Genomic DNA, 18,299 nt, shown 5'->3' with positions numbered 1-18,299 from the left:
GTGTGTGTGTGTGTGTGTGTGTGTGTGTGTGTGTGTGTGTGTGTGTGATGGCTTGTATGTTAATCTTTTGAAAGAGCTAGTCATCATTACCAGCCAGATAGTACAAAAATGTTTTGAATTGGTGTTTTTTCACCGGTCAGTTTCATGATGGGACACTATTCATCTTGCCAAAGCAACAAGTTAGTCATGGTAGAATATGTCAGCTCTTTAATCACTGCTCTCGTGGGCTTTATTTTGCTATCTCTGTCTCATTCCTTTTCTCATTTTTAGTGTTTTGCTGTTACAGCAAAGCGTAAATAATTTTCTTGCAGCTTTGCTCTTATGTAGCACTTTTAAAAAACAGTAAGAATGAAGTTGGAACACTTTTCAAAAAAAAGCTTGGGATAAAATAGCACTAAAATATGAGCAATTGTTATTACTCTTGACTGCAGGACAACAGAATTCAAACAGCCGGAGGGTCTAATTTAATTGTGATTTATCCAGTGCTGGATTTTAGTGCTTTCTGCTTTTCACAGTGTTTTGTTTTATTTTGATTTGTTTTCTACTGTTCTGAGCATGTCCGCATTTTTGGTAGTCCGTTTGTACTTTTAGCTAGACGTACATGGTGATGGCGGTGGTGGTGGTGGTGATTTACATACTAGATTCCCACTATGAAGCTGCCACGTATCTGTTACTTACCTATCTTGTGGGTGAGAAAGACTAGTAATCTGATAAATGGACCTTGAATATTGTCCCAGAATTACTTGAATAATGCTGAATTCTATTCTGTAACAAAGTGAATTAGGAGCATCTTGGCATTCTCAGTTAAGAGCCAGGGACCTGTAACAGAAATCTTAGTTGTGATACTTAGTGGGAGAAGGTGCCCTGTAGTCCCTCAGGCTAGTACATTTATTACAAATGGTAATGGATTCCAAACTTCAGTTATCATGGCCAGCAAAATTTCCAAAAATAAAATCTGAGAATATATGACAGTATTTTACATTTTTTATTTTGCTCACTACAGACATTAAAAAATAGCACTATCTTCATTTTTTGAAAAGATTTATTTATTTTAAAGAGAAAGCACACACGTGTGGGGGCCAGGGGTGATAGGGGCAGAAAGAGAGAGAATCTCAAGCAGACTCCCCACTGAGAGCAGAGCCCGACATGGGGCTGGATCTCACAACTCTGAGATCTTGACCTGAGCTGAAATCAAGAGTTAGAGGTTTAACAGACTGAGCCACCCAGGCACCCCTTTATCTTCATCGTTTTTAAAAATCTTTTAGGGGTGCCTGGGTGGCTCAGTCAGTTAAGCGTCTGCTTTCGGCTCAGGTCCTGGTCCCAGGGACCTGGGATTGAGCCCCACATGGGGCTCTCCGCTCCACGGGAAGCCTGCTTCTCCCTCTCCCACTCCCCCTGCTTGTGTTCCCTCTCTCACTGTGTCTGTCTCTGTCAAATAAATAAATAAAATCTTAAAAAAAAAAATCTTTTAGTCACCAGAAAAGGAGTAAGAATATAAGCACTCCTTTAAATTGAGTAAATTTAACTTTATGAAAAAGACTTACTACATTGTTTGTATTTTTGCCATTTCTCCATAGAGCCATGGAAACTTCCCCACGGGCCAGCATAGGTTTGTAGTAGACTCGTGGAAATTTCTGATTTGTGCATAATTGTGTTGACTGTGCTGGGCACACACAGGGTAAAGTAATTCACAGTATTTGCCAAAGCAACAATTATTAAGTGATAACTAAATATAAAGCATGGCATTAAGCCTTATGCCAAACAAAAGTATTTTCAAAAAATTTCATATAGCCTAGGGAACTTATTCATTTAGCAGATGGGAAAAGGTAATAAAATTAGCTTTAGAAAATGAAATAAATGCCGAAAGATGCCATATTATTATTTGTGAAATGTTTGGATAGCAATTGCTGTATTAAAAAGGATTTTATTCTAAGGTAAGCAGGGAAGATGTGGGGGAAATTCTAGATGTGCAGTAGACCGTTTTGTGACCACAATGCGACTAAGTTAGAGCCAAAACAATTGCAGGGATCTTATTATGGTTATTTTTAGCTGTTGAACCAGTTATGGCAACCTTCTCATTGTGTGAGAAAAGAAGAAACATGTATTTTATTTAATCTTCTGTTTGCGGGAGACACTAGTAAACTGCAGTTGAAATTACGCCTTCATTCAGGAGGAGATTGATCATAAAAGATAGAGTTTTGAATCCATAGTTGGGTAGAGCATCAGGAATAAAGCATGGTCGTAAAGACACAAGTTGTGTTCAGACCTGTGTACTGGCCCCATTTCACATGGCCTGGGCCACAGAGGCCTGGACTCCTTTCCCAGGCTTGCAGCTAGCCATCTACAGCTCTCAGTTATCTCATCTGAAGCACAGGAATGGATGCTATTTTTCTCAATTCCTTGCAATTTGAAAATTCTTTGATTCTAATTAATCCATTTGGCTGGGAATGAGTAGATCAGAATTAAACAGGCAATAGGTCTTACCATTTTCTAATCACAAGACAACCCAAGTATTGATCTTTCTAAAATGAAAATCTAATCAAACCTCTCCTTTGCTTAAAACTTTGAGTGGTTGGGAAGGGAGCAAAATGGCGGAGGAGTAGGACACCTGGATTTCGTCTGGTCTCAGGAATTCAGCTGGATAGGGATCAAACCATTCTGAACACCTATGAACTCAACAGGAGATCGAACAAGAGAATAGCAACAACTCTCTGAACAGAAAAGCGACCACTTTCTGGAAGGTAGGACGTGCAGAGAAGTGAATCCAAGGCGATATTCGGGAGGATAGACGGCGGGGGAGGGGGCCTCCGTCGGCCGCTTCTGGCAAGTGATAGAGCCGCGGAGCACAAAATCGGACCTTTTAGAAGTCGGCTCCGCTGAGGGACGTCGCTCCAGTGGCTAAGCGGGGGGTGGAACCCTCACAGGACAGTGTGGTCTCAGGACCCTCGGGATCACGGAAAGACCAGGGGTGCCTGAGTGCGGCAGAGCTCCAGGTATCAGAGCGGGGAAGCCGGCTGCAGAGACGGAGCCGAGGCACGGGCCCTCAGCTTGGGGTGGCCATAAACTGTGATCCACGGCCCAGTCGGGCTACTGCTTCTCCAGCAGGGACCCAACAAGCGGCAGAACCGGGGAGACTCCCCTTCCTCCCCCGGGAGGAGCGGCGCAGGAGTGCACCGCAGGGAACTACTGGGTTTGGAGATGGAAACCAAGTCGGTGCCGGAGATAGAAACTCTCGGTCACAGGCCGGGTGAGCACGGAGTGCAGCCGGAGACCAGGGAGACGGGAGTAACTGACTGCTTTTCTCTGGGGGCGCACTGAGGAGCAGGGCCCTGAGTTCTTGGCTCCTACCGGGTAGAGATTGGGAGGCCGCCATTTTCACTCTCATCCTCCAAACCTGTGCGGAAAGCTTGCAGGGAACAAAAGCTCCCAAGAGCAAACCCCAGCAGATTGCTTAGCCCGGCCCAGCAAATGGGGGGCAATTCCGCCTCCGGCAAAGACATTTGGGAACCACGGCAACAGGCCCCTCCCCCAGAAGATCAGCACGAACAGCCAGCAAGCCAAGACCAAGTTTACTGATCAAGGAGAACGGGAGAACTCCAGCGCTAGGGGAATACTGCACATAGAATTCATGGCTTTTTTCCCATTATTCATTAGTCTTTCCAAGTTAATTTTTTTAACTGTCTTTTTTTTTTTAGAATTTTTCTTTTTCCCTTTTTCAACCAACATCTTATCAATCCCTTTTTTAAAAAAAATTTATTTTTCATTTTTAGAGTCCTATTCTATCCCTTCATAGTAGTTACCCTTATTTCTGGCATATATATATAAGTTGTTCTCTCTTTAAAATTTTGAGATACAGTTTCTTCTAACATATCAAAATATATCCTAAATCTCTAGCATATGGCTTTGTTCTAGTCTCCTGCCTGATCACATTCTCTCCCCTTTTTTTCCTTTCTTTCTTTTTTAATCCCCTTCTTTCTTTTTTCAAACACCTTCTTATCAATTCCTTTTTTAAAATTTTTTATAATTTTCATCTTTACAGTCATATTCCATCCCTCCATCCTATCAACCCTTATATTGTACATAGTTGTATTTCTTTCTTTAAAATTTTAGGAGGCACTTTCTTCTAACAGACCACAATACACCCAAAATCTAGTGTGTGGCACTGATTTATGCACCAGCCTGATCATATTTGATCATATTCTGTTTTTTTTTGTTTGGTTCTGTTTTTGCTTTTATCTTTTTCTTTTTTTTCTCTTTCTTTTTTCTTTCTTTCCCTTTCTTCTCCCCTGGTTTCAGGTCTTTTCTGATTTCTTTAGAGTATATTTGCTGGGGACGTTGTTGACCTGTTAGCATTTTGTTCTCTTGTTCATCTGTTCTCTGGACAAAATGACAAGACAAAAAAAATCACCTCAACAAAAAGAACAAGAGGTAGTACCATCTGCCAGGGACCTACTCAATACAGACATTAGTACGATGTCGGACCTAGAGTTCAGAATCATGATTTTAAAGATAATAGCTGGGCTTGAAAAAAAGCATGGAGGTTATTAGAGAAACCCTTCCTGGAGAAATAAAAGAACTAAAATCTAACCAAGTCGAAATCAAACAGGCTATTAATGAGGTGCAATCAAAAATGGGGGCACTAACTGCTAGGATAAATGAGACAGAAGAGAGAATTAGCAATATAGAAGACCAAATGATGGAAAATAAAGAAACTGAGAAAAAGAGAGATAAACAACTACTGGATCACGAGGGCAGAATTCGAGAGAGAAGCGATACGATAACACGAAACAACATTAGAATAATTGGGATCTCAGAAGAAGAAGAAAGAGAGAGAGGAACAGAAGGTATATTGGAGCATAATTATAGCAGAGAACTTCCCTAATGTGGGGAAGGAAACAGGCATCAAAATCCAGGAGGCACAGAGAACCCCTCTCAAAATCAATAAAAATAGGTCAACACCCCGACATCTAATAGTAAAACTTACAAGTCTCAGAGACAAGGAGAAAATCCTGAAAGCAGCTCGGGAGAAGAGATATGTAACCTATAATGGTAGAAACATTAGATTGGCAACAGACCTATCCACAGAGACCTGGCAGGCCAGAAAGGACTGGCATGATATATTCAGAGCACTGAATGAGAAAAATATGCAGCCAAGAATACTATATCCAGGTAGGCTCTCATTGAAAATAGAAGGACAGATAAAAAGCTTCCAGGACAAACAAAAACTAAAGGAATTTGCAAACACAAAAACAGCCCTACAACAAATATTGAAAGGGGTCCTCTAAGCAAAGAGAGAGGCTAAAAGCAGGATAGACCAGAAAGGAACACAGACAATATACAGTAACCGTCACCTTACAGACAGTACAATAGCACTAAATTCATATCTTTCAATAGTTACCCTGAATGTAAATGGGCTAGATGCCCCAATCAAAAGACACAGGCTATCAGATTGGATTAAAAAACAAGACCCATCGATATGCTGTCTGCAAGAGACTCATTTTAGACCCAAAGACACCCCCAGATTGAAAGTGAGGGGGTGGAAAACCATTTACCATGCTAATGGACACCAAAAGGAAACGGGGTGGCAATCCTTATATCAGACAAATTAGATTTTAAAACGAAGGCTGTAATAAGAGATGAGGAAGGACACTATATCCTACTTAAAGGGTCTATCCAACAAGAAGATCTAACAATTGTTAATATCTATGCCCCTAACATGGGAGCAGCCAATTATATAAGGCAATTAATAACAAAAGCAAAGAAACACATTGACAACAATACAATAATAGTGGGGGACTTTAACACCCCCCTTGACTGAAATGGACAGATCATCTAAGCAAAAGATCAACAAGGAAATAAAGACTTTAAATGACACACTGGGCCAAATGGACTTCACAGACATATTCAGAACATTCCATCCCAAAGCAATGGGATACACATTCTTCTCTAGTGCCCATGGAACGTGCTCCAGAATAGGTCACATCCTAGGGCACAAATCAGGTCTCAACCGATACCAAAAGATTGGGATTATTCCCTGCATATTTTCAGACCACAATGCTGTGAAACTAGAACTCAATCACAAGAGGAAAGTCAGAAAGAACCCAAATACATGGAGGCTAAAGAGCATCCTGCTAAAGAATGAGTGGGTCAACCAGGAAATTAAAGAAGAATTTAAAAAGTTCATGGAAACAAATGAAAATGAAAACACAACTGTTCAAAATCTTTGGGATGCAGCAAAGGCAGTCCTAAAAGAAAAGTATATAGCAATACAAGCCTTTCTTAAGAAACAAGAAAGGTCTCAAATACACAACCTAACCCTACACCTAAAGGAGCTAGAGAAAAAACAGCAAATAAAGCCTAAACCTAGCAGGAGAAGAGATATAATAAAGATCAGAGGAGATACCAAAGAAATAGAAACCATAAGAACAGTAGAACAGATCAACGAAACTAGGAGCTGGTTCTTTGAAAGAATTAACAAGATTGATAAACCCCTGGCCAGACTTACCAAAAAGAAAAGAGCAATGACCCAAATCAACAAAATCATGAATGAAAGAGGAGAGATCACAACCAACACCAAAGAAATACAAACAATTATAAGAACATATTATGAGCAACTCTATGCCAGCAAATTAGATAACCTGGAAGAAATGGATGCATTCCTAGAGATGTATCAACTACCAAAATTGAACCAGGAAGAAAAAGAAAACCTGAACAGACGTATAACCACTAAGGAAATTGAAGCAGTCATCAAAAATCTCCCAAGAAACAAAAGCCCAGGGCGAGATGGCTTCCCAGGGGAATTCTACCAAACATTTAAAGAAGAATTAATACCTATTCTCCTGAAACTGTTCCAAAAAATAGAAATGGAAGGAAAACTTCCAAACTCATTTTATGAGGCCACCATTACCTTGATCCCAAAACCAGACAAAGACCCCATCAAAAAGAATTATAGACCAATATCCTTGATGAACATGGATGCAAAAATTCTCACCAAAATACTAGCCACTAGGATCCAACAGTACATTAAAAGGATTATTCACCATGACCAAGTGGGATTTATCCCTGGGCTGCAGGGTTGGTTCAATATCCACAAATCAATCAACGTGATACAATACATTAAGAAAAGAAAGAACAAGAATCATATGATCCTCTCAATAGAAGCAGAAAAAGCATTTGACAAAGTACAGCATCCTTTCTTGATCAAAACTCTTCAGAGTATAGGCATAGAGGGTACATACCTCAATATATAAAAGCCATCTATGAAAAACCTACAGTGAATATCATTCTTAATGAGGAAAAGCTGAGAGCTTTCCACCTAAGGTCAGGAACGCGTCAGGGACGTCCACTATCACCACTGCTATTCAACATAGTAGTAGAAGTCCTAGCCACAGCAATCAGACAACAAAAAAAATCAAAGGCATCCAAATCGGCAAAGAGGAAGTCAAACTCTCATTCTTTGCAGATGATATGATACTTTATGTGGAAAACCCAAAAGACTCCACCCCAAAACTGCTAGAACTCATACAGGAATTCAGTCAAGTGGCAGGATAGAAAATCAATGCACAGAAATCAGTGGCATTCCTATACACCAACAACACGACAGAAGAGAGATAAATTAAGGAGTCGATCCCATTTACAATTGCACCCAAAACCATAAGATACCTAGGAATAAATCTAACCAAAGAGGCAAAGGATCTGGACTCAGAAAACTATAAAATACTCATGAAAGAAATTGAGGAAGACACAAAGAAATGGAAAAACGTTCCATGCTCATGGATTGGAAGAACAAACATTGTGAAGATGTCAGTGCTACCTAGAGCAATCTACACATTCAATGCAATCCCCATCAAAATACCATCCACTTTTTTCAAAGAAATGGAACAAATAATCCTAAAATTTGTATGGAACCAGAAAAGACCCCGAATAGCCAGAGGAATGTTGATAAAGAAAAGCAAAGCTGGTGGCATCACAATTCCGGTCTTCCAGCTCTATTACAAAGCTGTCATCATCAAGACAGTATGGTACTGGCACAAAAACAGACACATAGATCAATGGAACAGAATCGAGAGCCCAGAAATGGACCCTCAACTCTATGGTCAACTCATCTTTGACAAAGCAGGAAAGAATGTCCAATGGAAAAAAGACAGTCTGTGCAACAAATGGTGTTGGGAAAATTGGACAGCCACATGCAGAAGAATGAAACTGGACCATTTCTTTACACCACACACAAAACTAGACTCCAAATTGTTGAAAGACCTAAATGTGAGACAGGAGTCCATCAAAATCCTAAAGGAGAACACAGGCAACAACCTCTTTGACCTCAGCCGCAGCAATTTCTTCCTAGAAACATCACCAAAGGTAAGGGAAGCCAGGGCAAAAATGAACTATTGGGACCTCATCAAGATAAAAAGCTTTTGCACAGCAAAAGAAACAGTCCACAAAACCAAAAGACAACCGACAGAATGGGAGAAGATATTTGCAAATGACATATCAGATAAAGGGCTAGTATCCAAAATCTATAAAGAACTTATCAAACTCAACACCCAAAGAACAAATAATCCAATCAAGAAATGGGCAGAAGACATGAACAGACATTTTTCCAAAGAAGACATCCAAATGGCCAACAGACACATGAAAAAGTGCTCAACATCGCTCGACATCAGGGAAATCCAAATCAAAACCTCAATGAGATACCACCTCACTCCAGTCAGAATGGCTAAAATTAACAAGTCAGGACACAACAGATGTTGGTGGGGATGCGGAGAAAGGGGAACCCTCCTACACTGTTGGTGGGAATTCAGGGTGGTGCAACCACTCTGGAAAACAGTATGGAGGTTCCTCAAAAAGTTGAAAATAGAGCTACCATACGATCCAGCAGTTGCACTACTGGGTATTTACCCCAAAGATACAAATGTAGGGATCCGAAGGGGTACGTGCACCCCAGTGTTTATAGCAGCAATGTCCACAATAACCAAACTGTGGAAAGAGCCAAGAGGTCCATCGACAGATGAATGGATAAAGAAGAGGTGGTATATATACACACTGGAATATTATGCAGCCATCAAAAGGAATGAGATCTTGTCATTTGCAACGACGTGGATGGAACTGGAGGGTGTTATGCTGAGTGAAATAAGTAAATCAGAGAAAGACATGTATCATATGACCTCACTGATATGAGGAATTCTTAATCTCAGGAAACAAACTGAGGGTTGCTGGAGTGGTGGGGGGATGGGTTAGCCTGGTGATGGGTATTAAAGAGGGCACGTTCTGTGTGGAGCACTGGGTGTTATGCACAAACAATGAAACATGGAACACTACATCAAAAACTAATGATGTAATGTATGGTGATTGACATAACAATAAAAATTAAAAAAAAAACAACTTTGAGTAGTTCCCCAATGTCACCAGAATAAACAAACTTCTAGCATGGCATATGAGGCCCTTTGTGGTTGGGCTCTAATAACCTGTCCTGCCTCGTGTCTCACTGTTCCTTTTCATCCACCTAGTCCTCTTTTTTCCCTTGCCCATTACCTCAACCTCTTCCTTGTTCCCCAACAGAACTTCCAGCCATATTGAACTATGGGTAATCCCTTGATCTAGCCATGTTCTCTCTCATTTCCTGGTCTTTAGACATGCTCTTCTCTCTGTCTGGAATGCAGTCTTTCCATAGTCCTCTACTTTGAGTAGCTAACTCCTACTTATTTTTAGGTTTGGGTATCGAGGTCACCTTTCCCTAGAAGGCTTTTCATACCTCTAAGACAGAGTTAAGTGCCCCTAGTAAGTTCTGTCTTGATACCTTGTGCTTTTATTTTTATTTTTTTTTAAGAGTTTATTTACTTATTTGACAGAGACAGCGGGAGAGGGAACACACGCGGGGCAGGGGGCGTGGGAGAGGGAGAAGCAGGCTCCCCGCTGAGCAGGGAGCCCGATGCGGGCGGGGCTCGATCCCAGGACCCCGGGATCATGACCTGAGCCGAAGGCAGTCGCTTAACAACTGAGCCACCCAGGCACCCCCAATACCTTGTGCTCTTAAATATTCTAACACTATTCAGAATATGTTCAAATTACCTGTTTGCTCACCTGTCTCCTGAACTAGAATGCATTTCCTTGAGGGAAAGAACTTAGTCTTCTTTCCTTTTGTTTCTCCAGCACTTAGTATTATATAGAAACACTCTATAAATAGTTATCACATGAATCTTTGGATGGATAGGCTGGAACCAAATTTCAAAAAACCTTGAATGAATGTCAGTCCCACTTGTTGAACTTTTTAATACTGCCACTAGAGAGCCTTTTATAGAAGAAATCAATCATGATGGCAGATAATAACATTCTCTGCCTTGCTTGCTCATTGAGGCACTGTTGAACAGTGGGGCATTTACATAAAATAAATACATATGTATTTTGGTACAGAATTAGATTTCATCTTATACAGATTAAAATGCAACTGTTATTGGGTACCAAAGGTTTAAGGAAAATTCTGAGAGATAAAATTCATAAAATTGTCATGAGACTTTTTCTATCAAAAGGGGAGATACCATGGGAATCTTAATTTTAGCTTTTTTATCACCTTGTCCCATGTTGCAGAGCATCTGTCTCTTACAGAATCATAAGTCAGATAAACCCTGAAGTAGAGAATACAGTGTAAGTCGAGAAAGGAATTTTAAATTTACCTATCACTTTTTATTATCATAACAACCATTTCTTAAAGGCTCATTCCTTAATATCATCAGAAAGAATCTATGATTAGGAAGTTTGAAGCCTTGGGCATCCGAGAGTATTCCTTCAGAACATCAGGGTCATTATTCCTGGTAGCATTAAAGTCATAAGCATTTTATTAATCAGCCAGGCTAGAAGTCAAAATGTTTAACTTGAAAACCCTCCTTATCTTCTCTTATTTACATGTTTTTCCTGGAATAAGTTGTCAGAGATAGGTGTGGAATTTTAACATTCTTCTGTCTTTATAATTCCAAAACAGACCAGTGAAAAATGGTCAGATTCTAGTTAGTAGGTTTAAAATGTGTGTTTTAAATAGGCCATTTTTCTCTCTGTTTCTCTTGGTGCCGCATGGCCCGCCAGAACTGTGGGGATCTTTGCTTTGTGTTACCCAGAGACTGTGATCTGAACTAAAGAAGGAGAGATGTACCTGTAGAAGAATTGTACTTATAAGATCATTGAATGAAATAGAAAGTGATTTAAGAGAGGGGATGTCGGTGCTGTAGGGAACCTGCATTTCCTGCTGAGCTGGGCATCCCCACTGTCAGGGTAGATCACACTTTGCAGGGGAGCAGCAGGGATACCCTGCGGGACCATTGCAAGGCCAGGGGTCTTTTGAAGTACGCTTGCTCATTCTTCCTTTTCTGTCATTTAATCAGAAGGTAAGTGATCAAATCCCCTCTGCTGTTCTTCCTACTTTGTCAGAAAAATGATGAAAAACATCAAGAAACCGGCCATTTAACGGTTTACTTTTGCTCTCAGGATAAAATTGTCAGAGTGGTGAGGAACCTGCCTCCAGAGTTCCCACACAGAGGCTGCAAGAAATCAGCAAGATCCCTAGGATTGCCAGAATGCTCCTGCCTGTATTGAAGACAGAAATAGCGGAGTGCAGTTAAGGAAAATGATGATTGAAATGCTATAAAACATTGTATTTAATGGAAACCTTACTGCCCCTTCATAACACTGGTTCCCAAGGACATACCTTCACGGAGCCCTGTCCCCTAGATTGGAGCCATTGCTGCTTCAACTCCAGGATGTCTGCAGAGAGCAGCCATGGGGCTTTCTCTGCAGGTCTTACAACTTCCTAGAAGGAAAGAATAACAGGAAAGTGGTGTGTTTCTTGACATTTTGAAATCTCATTCTGACAAACTGGAGCGGGGAGCAGCATTAGAAATGTACATGCAGTGTCAAGGCAGAGATATTTCCATCTTAGGTCCGAAATGTGGGCAGGGCACTGTGCTTGGTGGTGTGGGAGATGGAAAGTCGCATGAAACGTAGTTCCCACCTCCAGGAGTAACAGACTTGAAGAGGAAAAGGGAAGTGCATAGAAAGGCTTATAATTAAAAATATCATGTGGGAAGGGATGCATACGTGCTGCCAGAAAATAGAGAACAGTGGGTCACCTTTTTTTAAGGAGTTTATATTTTTATGATCCACAGAACTTGCTTTACATACGACATTTACATGGCCTAGTAGGAGAGTACAGTTTTCAGATGCATGTATGAATGAAGTCATAAATTTCAAGATGTTTCCTCTAGGAGGCTTTCCATGTATATGTACCTTTTCAATTTACTGCAGGAGTTATTGACCCAAGAACCATGGCCTCCTTGAAATTTTTTTGCAGAATTTCATAGATATGTATGTGTAGTGTTTGTAGTTTCCTGGGGAAAAGACTGATGGATTTCAACAGATTCCTCAAGGGTTCTATGGCGGAAGATATTCTGGACCATGAACAAACAAAGTGCATTCACAGACTCTTATCTGGGCTCTCATTTAACAAATGGCTAGGACATAAAAATGAGTAAATGCATTATCTGTTGAATGCATTAAATTAAAGTTGATATGCCACATTCTTAGTTTTGAAAACAGACAGGTTCAAGGTGCTATTCGTCATGAGCCCTGACTGCCATTTGTGGAGCCCTCTGAGGTGCTGGATGCTGGGCACGTGGCAGGACACTCTGCATGCATCAGTTCATGCAGCACTCATGCTCTGTGTGAGAGAGAGCTATTGTTTTCCCCATTTTACAGACAAGGAAACTGTAGCGCATGAGAACCTTCTTCAGCCTGCTGCCTAATAAGTTATGAAACTGTGGTTACTTCCCTGGCTTAGATCTGAAACCTGTATGCCCCATCACCAGTCTGCTGTACTGTTCTATGACTTGTAAACAGTTTTGTCTCTTCCCCTCGAGAAATGAACAGCCTCTTCTAAATTGCAGTTTGCTCTTCACAATCCCTATTTTCTTTTTTAAATGTCAAAATGCCTTTTGAAATAGATGAGCTTTTACAGCGCAATGGCCATTAGGCTTATGTTTACAAATTGTTAGCATTATCTTCAACATCAAGAAATACATGTTAATTAAAATTGATATCATTTCATCAAATTTGAAAGTGATATCGAACTTTTAATTTCTTTACCAAACTTGAGTGAAGAATTTGCCACATACTTCACATCGTTGTGCTGGATCAGTATAGCAGAGTATGGAGAAACATAGATGCTTGTGGGGGAAACTTTTTAAACTACACCTCTACCTTCATCCCTCATCCCTGCTGATAAACAAACAAGTGTTACCGATGTAAGTGTTTGACATGTGAATGCTGTTAGGGGCAGAAGAAAGATGAATACCATATAACATTATTTGAAACCATCTCCATTTTGCAGAATGCTGAGTAGAAAGAAACCTTGTTTGGAAGTTAGGGTCACTGATATGTTTTGAAATTATATATACTTAATTATACATAATTCTTTTGAAATTAAAACATTTTAGAATATGGTATAAAATACTGTAGCCTAATGTATCTCTTTAAAATGTGGCTGAGCAAACTGTAAACTTGAGATCTTTTATAGTCTTACTGTTGAAAACCCCCTTTTAGTTAAAAAAAAAATCAAAAGTGGTTTATACTTTGAAAATATCTTCAAAGAAAACATCACAAAAGTAAAATTACTGCTCTGCCTTTTCTTTTGTAATTTTAGGTAAGGCACTGACATTTCTTCTGCTGCAGCCTCCGAGCCCCAAACTTCCTCCACACAGTACGATCCGAAGAACAGCCATTGATCTGATTGGACGTGGTTTCACCGTCTGGGAGCCTTATATGGACGTGTCTGCTGTCCTCATGGGGCTTCTTGAACTCTGTGCTGATGCCGAGAAACAACTCGCCAAGTACATGCTCAGTTCCAGTTAATTTGTGGGGGTTCTGTTTGTGTTTATTCGGTTGGTGATTTGTTTTAATAGACAAAAAAAAAAATAGACAAATATATCAATAAACGAAATTTTGGATATAGACAGGGAAAGGGAAGTATAGTTCTATAATTTGGGCACCTCTGGGATTTAGCACTGAGCCAGTGAATGACTGATCTGTGACATTGTGCCTTGACATATTATTATGTAATAATAGTGTAAACATCACTTCTTAGGAAAATTATATATATACTTGCTCAGAAATGTTTTACTGATAGAATACATGGCCAAATAGTTTGGGAATTATTCCTTCCCACTTGTGGTAATTTTTAAATCCACTTTATTGAGGTTTCACTTGCACACAGTCAAGGACCAGCTGTAGGAGGTTGCAGAGATCCAGGGAAGCAGTGATGAGAGTAGAGGGAAAGGCAGATGAGTTGAAGGAGCTGCTGAAATGAAGTAAGTGGGAAGCCCTTGGTGGCCAAGTGTCCAGGAATGATGGGAAGGGGATTGGGTGTGGTAATAGAGGTTCAAGTTTACTTGAGAACTCAGCCTCCTAATTCTTGGAGGAGGGTTTTTGGTTTTGTTTTTGCTTTTGTTTTTATTTTTTAAGATTTTATTTAGTTTAGAGAAAGAGAGAACAGGGGGAGGAACAGAGGGAAGCGGATCAAGCGGACTCTGCGGCGAGCACAGAGCCTGAGGCCGGGCTCAACACAGGGCTTGATTCCACGACCCTGAGATCATGACCTGAACCAAAACCAAGAGTCAGACACTTAACCAACTGAGCCACCCAGGCGCCCCTGCTTCTGTTTTTTTACTATAGCCATCCTCGTGGATGTGAATTCCTGTGGTAGGAATCCTTGAACTGGCCCATGATACTCTCTTAATGTAAATGTTATCACCTCTTTGATTTTCTCAGTGAATGGCATTTCATTCTGATCTCTGTTGACCTTGGGAAAAGCTAGAATTCTCTGTCCTTTTCTTCATGGTTGTCTTTCTCATCTTTCCCTTATGATCCATCATGGCTCTAGGCTCAGGAAGTTGAGATCAAAGAAGCTATTAAAAGGCTAGACTGGGATGCTGTGGCTTTGTCTACAGATTGGGCATTCCCAGCCCGAAGTCCCAAGATGGATTGGTGGGAGACGGTATTCATTTCCAATTTAGACAGCTGCCCCCCCCACCTCGCGCAACCTCCTATCATACCACCACACTTCCTAAACATTACCTCTGTGTCTCTCCCTAGCTGTATGCTCTTCAGCACATCACTTCATCTCTTACCTCAGTTCCATCTACAGATTGGGGCTAAACACCTACCTCATAAGGTTGATATTAAATGTGTTTCAATTTCAAAGTGCTTAGAAGAGTACTTAGCACATACTTAAAGATTGAATGGATGCTTCGTTTATGGTGGTATTAAGGGTGGTGATGCCATTGTCATTGTTTTAGTGTTCAACAGATCAAGAGCTGCTCGGTTCTAGAATGAATAGTTTGACATAATGGCAGCCAGGATAGTTTTTGGATACAGGTGGCCTGAAGGTTCTTGGTTGACTTTAAGAATTAGGAGGGAACTGAGCCCATGAATTTGAAGCAATAGTAAGAGGCAGCTGGCCTTTGTGCAAAGCCCAGAACATATTTCCAATCCTTTGCCCTCCCGTTGGCTGCAGCTGCCCTGTATACCTTCCAATTCTGTTTTGACCTAATTTTATAGCCTATTTTCACAGCTGATCTAAACACAATTTCAAGAGTATACAGTCTTGTTGTTGAGAAAAGTGATGGGCTTTATTTTAGGCGTAGTATTTAATATTTTGTTTTATTTTGTTTTTAAATCAGTTTACATGAAGCTTATATCAGCAAACATAAAGATGCACTGTGTTTTTATCTACATGTAGTATGTCCACAGACACAAATACTTTAGTTCTTCAGTAGGTAATTTTAAATCTTGCTATTACATCCTTTCTGTCATGAAGATTAGTATAACTCTCTATACACATCTCTAAATAAATGAATGTATCAGCATGTAGCCTTGAGGAATCCAATGTAATTTTCATCATGATAAATTGCATAATAAGCAAGAAAATGTTTGCTTATTAATCTATAACAAGATTTAGATTGAAAATGGCCTCTTACATCCATGACACACTTGGTACAGGCTGCAGAAGGACTGAGGTGGGGCAAAATGGAGCAGGGACGTGTGCCTCTTACCCTCATGATGCCTGCCTACCGGGCCACCCCTCTGAGCCTGATTGACTCTGTGCACCATAACAGTGCTCAGCCACCTCACTTCTGACCGCAATGTTCAGCTTGCTTTATGAAGAAGCTTTTATGTTAGGCTTGTGCTTTTAAAAAATTTCAGTTCATGTTAATTGAAAAAGAAAAAACATACACAGTGCTTCCCTCTTTATTCCCATTCTTATGAGTTTATGAGGGAGGGGATTGAGGGGGGCAAGCAGCTCAGGCTGCTCCCTAGTTCTGGGGAGCACATATGATAGCAGAGTTTCTTTCTTCCTCTCTCTCCCATATATTGACATCCTCTGTCAGAGATGATTCCTGAGAGATCTCCTGAGAAACTATAGATGGCTCGATTGATAGGGCATTTTTCCAGAATTAAAATGCCTTTATTTTAGAAATAAGACTGAGAATTTACAACTTTGACATCAAAATAACACCAGTTGTTTTCTAATGTTTTCAACTATTCTACCAAATTTTAAACTATGTTAACTAAGCAAACTTTTACTGAGTAGTTAATATATGGAAGGAACACTATTGGGTCTTGTATGTAGTTACAAAGTTGCATCAAACACAGATCCTGTCTCCAAGGCACTTGCGGTCTGAAGGAAGGATAAGATCTTCCCTGGGGGTAACCATGATGCAAAGGGAGGAGGAGAGTAAAAGGTAGGGATGCTTAGAGGACAGGGAGGTGAATCACAGCTGGGCGCTCAGAAAGGATGCCAGGAAGAGTTTTATTTGCATCTCTCATTTGAATAATTTTGAGGAGAGGCGGAAGAACAAGGACATGCAAAAGGACAGAGATGGGAAGGTACAGGCATGCCCAGCAGATGCTGACGAGCTCCTTAGAACATAGGGTACATGACCGTAAACACTGTTTTTAACTAATTTTATCCATTCCTTGCAGAACTTAAACTGTGGGGAGTGCCCATCTAAAACTTGAACATAAGTTCCTTCCCACTTATCTCTGGGCAATAGAATTAGGGCTAAAAAGAGGATTGGTTTCACCTTTTACTTTATAAAATGATCATAAACATGATAATGGAAGATTATAAAATGAATCGGAAAGAGGTTCTATCTCTTGTCCACAGAAACACTGGTTAGTGAAAAAGGTGCGGTTCAGACCTAGGTCTCGCTGGCTCCACGAGCTCTGCTTCTCTGCTGTGCCATCTTGCACCCCCACAGTTAAAGATCCAGAGAATGCCAAATGTAAAACAGCCTGTTCAAAGGACATAAAAGCTGTCAACTCGGAATTTTCAGCATACTTTCAGATTTTAAAAATACACTGAATGAAAATTCCCATCAAGAATTTTATACCTTCTAGAAATTAATAACCTATTTAAATATCAGTAAGCTCCTTGAGTTCCTGGGCCAGGTATTATATATTTATTCATATTTATTCATAACCCTGTCACATGATTTGTATTCAATAAACATTTAAGTCAAAGAATTTTAGAGATGAAAATCTTCAGCAGCATTCAGTCCAGAGCTCTCAATATACTATTCAATAAAAACAGGGTTAAGAGAGATGATACAACTTGCCTGAGGTTTCACCAGTACTAGAAGAGCTAAAGTATCACCCAGGTCTCCTGACTCCCATTAGGCTTCTCCCATACCTGTATAGTTATGCCACCCTTTATGTGACCAGTGATCCACAGGTAGACTCTGAGGAATTTTTAAATTAATGATTATGGGCTGCTCATTCATGATGGACTGTTTAATAGAAAATGCAGGCTGCTCTTCATTGAAATCATAGATAAAGCCATCCCTACCTAATTGTGAGAAAAATAGAAACATGCAGTATTATGTTTTTTATAAATCCATCATTTTTTAGGTCACCATGGTTATGTATATATGGATAAAATGTTAGAAACAGTAGAAAATCATACTTTGTAAAAGAACAGAAAAAAATCCTTGTACTTTTAGAAGGCTAGACTCTGTTCTGTACATGTTGTGGTCTGATGGTGATTCTGTTTTCCTAGTGTGGGCGATCTCTCATCCACTGCCACGACGGAAGAATGTTAATGAATTACCAAAAGCCCATTGCTTTTCTGGAAAATTCATAGTTTACCAAACTTTAAAGGAAAAACATATGGTCAACTAGAAACCACACATGCTTTGATAATATACAGTTAAGCCCCATATGTTAGAAATATTCTTTTTGAACTATATATAGTTCTATAG

General features: G+C 40.1%; 1 protein-coding gene across 4 annotated transcripts in view; it reads left to right on the top strand.

Moving 5' to 3' along the window:
- Window positions 1-18,299, top strand: part of WDR7 (WD repeat domain 7) — a 365,699-nt gene that overhangs the window by 250,088 nt on the left and 97,312 nt on the right. For all 4 annotated transcript variants that reach the window (XM_073898127.1, XM_025886347.2, XM_073898126.1 and 1 more), the window contains one exon: window positions 13,685-13,871. In XM_073898127.1, the coding sequence (XP_073754228.1) occupies window positions 13,685-13,871 (187 nt within the window). The remainder of the gene's footprint in view (window positions 1-13,684; window positions 13,872-18,299) is intronic.

The sequence above is a fragment of the Callorhinus ursinus genome, unplaced genomic scaffold (assembly GCF_003265705.2).
Source record: "Callorhinus ursinus isolate GAN/ISIS: 27379988/994484 unplaced genomic scaffold, GSC_fseal_2.0 scaffold11, whole genome shotgun sequence".
Classification (NCBI taxonomy): domain Eukaryota; kingdom Metazoa; phylum Chordata; class Mammalia; order Carnivora; family Otariidae; genus Callorhinus; species Callorhinus ursinus.
The sequence above is the reverse complement of the archived record's forward strand: the minus strand, read 5'-3'. Positions and strand labels throughout refer to the sequence as shown.